Genomic DNA, 9,341 nt, shown 5'->3' with positions numbered 1-9,341 from the left:
GTAATCATGGCAATGAAACAATATACGATAGGATGAATGTAAAGCTAATGTTCTTCCATGTAAACGATCACATAATTCATAATAAAAACTTCTTTAAAAAAAGAATATGTTTGAATCTGTGGTCTCTTTTTCCCTAGAACAATTCTAGGCCAAAGTGATGGAAAAATGTCTTATATATCATCTATCTTGGTGATCAGTGAGTTGTTTGTTTCTAAATTCTAATGTGAACATATCATTCTTAAAAGTATTCACTCTTATCTAGACTTCAAGAAAATTGTCAAATTAATTCATAATTCTGATTAAAAACAACAATTTTTGTGACATTTGAATAAGTAGCTCAAAATTAAAGCTTTGCTGGGCATGGAGAGAGATCTTTGCCTTCACTGACACAGACCAGTCTCTTGTTTCCTTTCAGATAAAAATCTGGCAATGAGCAAAAGCTCTAAGGGATCTTGATCTAACTACAAGATATTTGACCCATTATAAGTAATCTATGTGTGTTGCCCTCTTAGTCCAAAGATCTGCATGCAGTCAGTACACAAAAGAAATTCTGATTTGCTTGGAATAAATTTAACAAGTGAAGAGATAAATGCTGATATTATTTATATGCTCCTATTCAAAGTGCCATGGGCTGCCAAAAGAACAAATAGATCTGTGTTGGAAGAAGTTCAGCCAGAGTGCTCCTTGGAGGCCAGGATGGCCAAACTTCATCTCTCATACTTTGGACATATTGTCAGGAGGGACCAGTGGCTGGAGAAGGATATCATGTTTGATAGGGTGGAGGGTCAGAGAAAAAGAGGAAGACCCCCAATGAAATGGATTGGCCAAGTGGCAGCATCGATGGACTCAAGCGTGGCAACAATAGTGAGGTTGGCCCAGGATCGGGCAGTGTTTCATTCTGCTGTGCATAGGATTGCTATGACTTGGTACTGACTCGATGACACCTAACAACAACATTCACAATTGATAGAATGATTTATTCCCTTGTTGTTGTTGTTGTTGTTGTTAAGTGCCATTGAATCAGATCCAACTCATAGCAACCTTGTATAGGATTTCCAAGGAGCGGTTGCTGAATTTGAACCGTCAACATAACAGTTCAAACCAACCCTTATGGTCCAGTGCATTATCCACATCCGGACTCCTATCCCTCCATAGGACTTTGGGAAAGGATATAGTTAACCAGCAAACACTTAGGGCGTTTTACTCATCCTGTTATCATAGAGCCCTAAAACCAAATTATGTATAATTTTACATATTTGCTATGATGGTCTACTGATTTTTACATGCTTTTGAAAACTCAATAATAAAGCTCAGTACTTCCAAAGCTATTAATTCCCATGGGTCTTTATCATGGGCCCAGATACATTGGCAGTCTGCCTGGGTTTACCATCAACTGAAGGAGAGAGAAGTCCAGGATGATTCTCAAATTTCTGGATCTGGTAAGAGGGAGATCATGGCAGGGCAAGCTTGAGAAGCAAAAACTGTAACGGGCATTGTTGAATCTAAAATCCCTGCAGGTAACATAGAGAGAGAAAGAAACTGACAGAGATCCAGCAAACAGTTGGCTATGTGTTTCTGTGGTTCTGAGTAAAATCATCCAAAGAGAATTTTGAGTTAGTAGAAAAGAGAGTCAAGGGCATCCAATCGTGCCTGAAAATGATAGGTACTCAACAAGTATCACTGAAGAGATGACTATGTAACCCAGCTATATATAACCTGAAGTGGGTTGGATAAACTTACAGGGCCAGCCCAGTCTTACTGGGAATCAATAACTTGCCTGAAAACCACAGGCTCATATAACATGCCTTGATGACTCTTTTCAAATCACCTTCAGGTCAGTGCTGATGCTGGGTGACTTCTCAGTTTCTTTCCTGGACTTGCTCCTTTATCCTTGATCTTTTTCATGCTTTCCTTTTTCTCCAGAGTTCTGGTGTAATGGTTAGGGTTCTGTGTCAACTTGACTAGGCCAGAGGGTTAGCAGTTGGGATGTGCTTATTTCCCTGGTGATGAAACCTAATACAGGCATAGTTAATGCTGATTAGTGGCTATGAGCAGCCAATCAATTAAAGGGATGCTTCTGTGGGGGTGTGGCTTACTCCCAATATAATGTACATGAGGGAGGGACTCCCCTTCTCTCTCTCTCTCTTCCGCTGGGGAACTGGGACTCTACAATTGTGAGCCATTTCCTTGATAATAAACTTCTCTCTCTCTTTATATAGCCTATATATGTGAAAACCCAGCCTAAGGCAGCCCATCAAAGCAATTTATCTGTGTTGCTGCTTCTGTTTGCCTACACCTCACATGCTTCAGAATGGAACACCTACAACTCCTGTTCTGTGAATGTAAATGTCTCTTACAGCGTAACTGTGACTCATTATTAAAGACTTTCTGTGTATCGGGAGGTTAGGATGGATTGGATATAGGGGTAAATAAAAACATATTTCAAAACAAACAAACAAAAAACAACAAAGGTATTGCTACTCTACTGTGGTCTTAAAAGCTCATAAGAAGCCATATGAGGTGCAGCTATTGGTCTCTTCCTGTCAGGAAGAAAGAAGAGTGATGAAAATCCAAGATACATGGAAACAATTAGTCCAATGGAGTAATGAACCATGTGAACCTCTATCTCCATGACCGTAAGACCAGAAGAACTATATGCTGTCCACCTACCACTACCAACTGCTCTGAAAGAGATCACATTAGAAGGTGCTGGATCACGTGGGAGAAAAATGTGGAACAAAACTCAAACTCATAAAAGAAAAAAGACCAAGTTTATTGGCTAGATAAGAGTTGTAGAACCGATGAGACTAGGGTCCTTGGTCACCGTTCAGATCTGGAACTGAACTGTCCCCACAGCTCAGTTTTCAGTCAGGCAACGGACAGGTCTATGAGGGGAACAGTGACACACTGTAGAATCATTAACCATTGGATACCAAGGGGTGGCAGTATTTACCCAAGGACAAAGTTCACAAGAGTTAGGAATGGACGAGGGATCAATGGAAACAGTAAATACAGGGAGGAAGTGGGATAAATGATAATGTATCAGAAGGATTGCAAACAATATGGTGAGATGAAATGTTAACTTTAAAACTGATGATCTGGATAAGATCTGTAAGAGCCTTGACGGCACAAGTGGTTTGTGATCAGCTGCAAATGTGAAGGTTGGCAGTTGGAAACCCACCCATCAATGTGTGAAAGAAAGGCCTGGTGATCTACGTCCATAAAAGATCACAGCCATGAAAACTCTGCTACACATGAGGTCACTATGAGTTGGAATTGACTTGCATGCAGTGGGTTTGTTCTTGTTTTTGTTTCTTAAGGGAGCAAAGAGGTTCCAAACAGAGCTCAGGTCATTTCAACATTCAGAGGGCCTGAAAAGAAGGAACAGCAGAGCAAACTGGGAAGGATCAGTCACTGAGGTAAGATGAAATCCCAGAGGTCAGGACAACGATGTTCTCAGGAGGCACTGATGAGCAGCACTTGGAATGCTGCTGAGAGGCCACCTGGGAAGAGGTTAAGAACTGTGTACAGTGGTGTCCTCCATAGTGTGACTAGTGCCGGAAGGAGTATATACGTGGAGTAGGAGTGAGGAAGTGGGGAGGAGGACATGTGGGGTAAGGAGGTGTATTTTTTGCTTTGTGATGGGAGGTGTTATAACATTACTGTAAATTGATATAATCTCATTAAATCCCCCCCTTCACAAGCCTTGAAAAAAAAAAAAAACTGATGATCTGCTCTGTAAACCTTCACCCAATTCATAATAAAAAGTTGTTGTTGTATTTTTAAAAATACCATATTGCTACTAGAGTTTCAGATCATATAAACATGTGTTTATTCCAGACAAAATGTGTTTAAACATACCTCTTTGACCATTGGATACCTGCAGACAAGTTCCCGCAATAATACACTTCTCTTTTGGTGTTTTCAGAAATAAACCAAAAAAAGGGATGTGGGATACTTTTTGTGTCATGGGAAAATCAATTTTAAGGTCAGGGCTAAAAATCAAATTTTTAACAAAACTCAAGTGGACATCAATCTATATAAATGAAGCTTTGCAATGAGTTTATGGGAATGCTGCCCCACTTAAAACCTAACAGTTTCTAGATGGATAAATATTTTAAGGAATGATCGAGAAGACCTTGGAGATACGGCAACAGAGAGAAAACCGTAGAATGATCACTGATGCAACAGCTACTTGAGTTGGGATCTCACATGGTGCAGCATTCAACTTCAAGCAAACATGTTGGTCTCAGTAAGCTTTTGGATTGATGGGTGCCAAAATTATTGTTTGAAGATCAGTTAGTTCAAAGAAGTGATCTTTTCACCAATCTTTTAAGCAAGATAGATACTAATGAAGATGGTTTTATAGAACAAATCATAAACAGTAATGAGTCTTGGATTTACCAGTTTGATCCAGAGAGCAAGGTTCAATTAAAACAGTGGCTTCTGAGAGCATCTGCTGCGGCAGTTAAATTCAAAACAGAATGATCATCTCAGAAGGTTATGGCAACTGTTTGGGGGAAATTTCAAAAGGATAATCTTGATAGATTTTCTTGAAGGGCACAAGAGAATCATGGGGGTTTATTATGAAGAAATGTTAAGAAAATGGAAAATTGAATTGATGAGAAAAAGGCCACTGAAGTTGCACCAAAGAATTTTCATCATAACAATGCACCTGCTCAGTCTTTGAAGGTAGCAAAGGTTGCCCAATGAGAATTTTGCTAGAAATCCTTACCCCATCCACCCTATAACCCTGGTCTTGCACCTTCAGATTTCTTTTGTTCCCAAATTTAAAGAACCTTTGAAAGGAACACAAAACTACTGTTTTGACATGGTATCAATTGAACATTGAACAGCATAGAATTCTTTGGGGAAGGGTTAGAGAGAAGGAAACACTGCTTTCATAGACCTAGAAGGAGAACATGCCAAGAAACAATAACTTCACATTTTTGTTTAATAAAGGTTTCTATAATTTTGTAAGGAACTCTGGTAGCGTAGTGGTTATGAATCGGGCTGCAACCCACAGGTCAGCAGTTTGAAACTACCTGCTGTTCTGCGGGAGAAAGATGAGGCTCTCTGCTCCCGTAAAGATTTACAGCCTCGGAAACCCTGTACAGGGTTGCTATGAGTCGGAACCGCATCCACGGCACATCACAAAACAACAACAAAATAATTTTGTAGCAATACGTTTTGATTTACCCTCTTACAAGTTATCTAAAGGATGGAGAACCCCATCCTTTTTCAACAGTGAGAATGGGGTAGAATTAAAAGAATGAAGGGACAGCCAACTCCATTCTGTTACAAATAAAAACCAGTTGATGTTGAGCTGATCCCAAATCATGTGACCCTACGTGTGTCACAGTAGAACTGTGCTCCATAGGTTTCCAGTGGTTGATGTTTTGAAAGCACATCACCAGGCCTTTCTTCCCAGGTTTCTCTGAGTGGATACAAACTGCAGCTGAACTGGCTAAACATTTGCTCACCCTGTTGTTGTTGTGTGCTGTCGAGTCAATTCCAACTCATAGTGATTTGGTAAGATATGGCAGCAGATGACCAGATCTTTTCAACCGTGGAATGGCAGGTGGGTTTGAATTGCCAGTCTTTTGGTTAGCAGCCAAGCACTGAATCATTGAGTCACCAGGGCTCCTTGGAGACTCCCATTATCATGTCATTCTCCTTTTTTTTTTTTTTTTGCAACAGTTTTCATTCCCTGACCCACTGGCATTTTCTTCCTTATGTATTTGTGTATCCTCCATCTCTCTCCCATTAGAATTTAGTGCAAGCTTCGAGAGACCAGGCCCCTGTCTGCTTTGTACCTACTGCCTCTTGAGTATCTGGCACATCACAGGCACTCTGCTGAATAAACTATCCCAAGAGCTGAACTGTAAAGTGAAGCACAACACTGGGTATAATGAAAATGATGGATATATTTGCTATTTAAGTAAGTCCTGATCAATAATTAAATTGGTGTGATACTGGTTTGTACAGATAAATTCTGGACTCACAATGAGGGTAATGGGATATTTGCTCTTGTCAAGTGCCATCAAATCGGTTCTGACTCGTTGTTAAAGTGCATTCAAGTCGATTCATAGCGGCCTTGTATTGGATTTCCAAGGAGCAGCTGGTGAGCTTGAACTGCCGATCTTACAATATAAACCAACTTTGCAGTCCAGCACATTAACCTGCAGCACTACACCAGGGCTCCTTGTGACTCGTAGTGACCCTTTATAGAGTTTCTGAGGAGCAGCTGGTGGGTTTGAACTGCTGACCTTGTGGTTTGCAGTCCAGAGCTGATCCTACAGTGCCACACCAAGAGTCCTAAATTGGGATATGTTGTTGTTGTGTGCCGCTGAGCCGGTTCCAATCCATATTGACCCTGTATAGATTTTCCAAAGAGTGGCTGGTGAGCTTGAACTGCCGTCCTTGCAGGTCAAACCTACTTTGCAGTCCAGTGCATTAACCCACAGTGCCACACCAGGACTCCAAATGAGATTTGGTGGTGGTGGTGGTTATGTGCCGTGGAGTCGGTTCCAACTCATAGCAACCCTGTACAGGGTTTCCGAGGCTGTAGTTTGCTCATATTGTAGTCAAGTTTGATCATTTTCATGAAAGAATTTCAAGTTTGGATTCAAGGCTAGCCTGCCTGTCTTTTATAAGCCCAAAATAATGGTTTTAGTTCCATCTTAATTTTTTAATGAGGTTATTGGTCTACAATACATTGTATTCTATAGCACAATAAAACATTTTCATCTGTATTATCTAATTTGACCTGCTCAGCAACTCCATAAGCCAGATAAAGAAGCTGTCACTGTCTACCCAGTGTTCTCCAGTGTTGGGCTCCACATACGTGCTCCCTGGTCTACTCTTTGCCTAGAAAGTGTCCCAGCTGGGCGCTTGGCAGTTGTCTGCTGTGCCAGTAGCAGGGTAGGCAACTTCAGTTCAGGGCTGACCTGTTACCATGCCCATTAAGACCACATGTCTGAGTTACACTATCCAAGTCTGAGCTTAGCAACTGTAAAGCTAATATCTTGAAATTCATCTGTCCAACTCCTATACTTCTCAGCTGATTTCACAGCATCTTCTTTCTAAATTAAATGCCTTTGATCAGCACTGGACTGCTAACTTCAAGATCAACTGTTCAAACCCACCAATTGCTCCTCGGAAACCCTATACAGGGCAACTATGAGTTGGAACCAATGGGAGAGCGCTTAACAACAACAACAACAACAACTTCTAGCTCTACTTACTTACTAACCAGTTATCTGCAATATTTTAGAATTCACTTAGATCTTGGACATAATGATGTCATAACTATAAAAATACCAGGGTTTGCAAGAACTATTGCTTAATTTTAAGAAAAAATTGGCAGCTGTGAAAACAGATGAACTAATTAGAGGAAGAAACTTTCTGAAAACATCAAGATATTTTAAAAAGTAATTATTACCAATTAGCAATAGTGCATAGAAAATATACTTAAAGGAGAAAAAGGATTAAGAAAGAAATCTGCCACTAAGGGGTGAACCACTGGACTTCTTAAAGTGGATTTCATTTTCAATGAAATAATGGTTTGGTACTATGTTGTTATGTGCTATCAACTTGGTTCTAATCCTATGGACAACAGAATGAAACCCTGCCCAGTCTTGCATTATCTTCACAATTGTCATTATGTTTGAACTAATTGTTGTAGCCACTACACCAATCCATCTGGTTGAGAGTCTTCCTGAAAACTGACTCTCTACCGTACCAACCTTGATGTCTTTCTCCAGGGACTGGTCCCTCCTGATAATGTTCAAAGTACATGTGATGCATTCTCACTATCCTTAATTCTATGGAGCATTCTGGCTGTACTTCTTCCAAGACAGATTTGTTTAGTCACCTGACAATCCGTGGTATATTTAATATTCTTTGCAAACACCATAGCTCAAATGCATCAATTCTTCTCTGGTCTTCTTTATTCATTGGCTAGCTACCCCATGCATAAGAGGAGATGGAAAATATCATGGCTTGTGGTGTCAGTCACATCTTATTCCTCAAAGTGACATCTTTGCTCTTTCACACTTTCAAGAGGTCTTTTACAGCAGATTTGCCCAGTCACTATATGGTTTGATTTCTTCATTGAGTCTTCTATGGGCATTGGTTGTGGACCCAAGTAAAATGAAATCCTTGACAACTTCAGTCTTTTCTCCATTTGTCATGATGTTGCTTATTGGTTCAGTTGCACAGATTTTATTTTCTTTGTGTTGAGGTATCATCCATCCTGAAGACTGTAGTCTCTGATCTCCATCAGGAAGTGCTTCAAGTCTTCTTTACTATCGCAGGTTGTTGATGAGTCTTCCTCTAATCCTGGTGCCATGTTTTTCTTTATATAATCCAGTTCCTCAGATTATTTGCTCATCATGCAGATTGACTAAGTATGGCAAAAGAATACAACCCTGACGTGCATCTTTACTGATTTTAGACCATGCATTATTTCCTTGATCTGTTCAAAAGACTGCTTATGTACATATTCCACACAATTAAGAATCCTGGAAACCCAATTCTTTGAAATATTATCCATAATCTGTTATGATACATGCAGTCAAATGTGTTTGCATAGTCAATAAAATACAAGTAAACAACTTTATGATATTCTCTGCTTTCAGCCAACATACATTTAACATCAGCAATGATATTCCTTATTCTACATCCTCTTCTGAATCTGACTTTAATTTCTGGCATATCTATGTCACTGTATTTGCACAACCATTTTTGAATTGTCTTCGAGATTCAGAGTAAACGGGACAATTTCTTATGATTTACTGTTCCAGAATGCTGTTCTTCTCTTCCTAAGAAAATTACTAAAAATACTGCTTCCTCCATTGACCAACCTCTCAGAATAGTACACAGTGTCAGTTCTAATTGCTCAAAACTAAAATCTATTTGCTCAAAAGGCTGCTTAAATACAAGAACAAGCAAGTTGTTTGCCCAGGAGACATCAAGGCAAGTGGTCAGGTCCCCTCAGGGCAAACCCCCTTCTAAGACTAAGACTCAAGAGGAATACACCAGCAGACATGTGCTCTGACTGGTGACCACATTGGTCACCAATAAGGGGAAATGAGGGAAAAACAGCAATGAAGCTGTGAGCTAAGTCCAACATGTTCAATAGTCTCCTTTGAATCCGGGTAGAGACCTGGTTGACCAGCAATATGGCAAGACCTGGGGACTCCTGGGCCCAGAGACAGTGACATAGCCACAGAGGACTAGAGTAGAGAATGAAGCACCCAACTGATAAGAAGAGAGGGCATATACATAAGAACACCCACACTTGCAGATAATACCCACTTGACCTGGCTTCAATGGCT

General features: G+C 40.2%; 1 protein-coding gene across 1 annotated transcript in view; it reads left to right on the top strand.

Moving 5' to 3' along the window:
- Positions 1-5,539: 5,539 nt before the first annotated feature.
- The window catches only part of CLUL1 (clusterin-like 1 (retinal)), a 48,585-nt gene continuing 44,783 nt past the window's right edge, over positions 5,540-9,341 (top strand). Inside the window, 1 exon segment of the mRNA XM_006867296.1 lies at positions 5,540-5,581. Within this exon segment, the coding sequence (XP_006867358.1) occupies positions 5,540-5,581 (42 nt within the window).

Source organism: Chrysochloris asiatica, unplaced genomic scaffold, assembly GCF_000296735.1.
Source record: "Chrysochloris asiatica unplaced genomic scaffold, ChrAsi1.0 scaffold00103, whole genome shotgun sequence".
In the NCBI taxonomy this organism is placed as follows: domain Eukaryota; kingdom Metazoa; phylum Chordata; class Mammalia; order Afrosoricida; family Chrysochloridae; genus Chrysochloris; species Chrysochloris asiatica.
The sequence above is the reverse complement of the archived record's forward strand: the minus strand, read 5'-3'. Positions and strand labels throughout refer to the sequence as shown.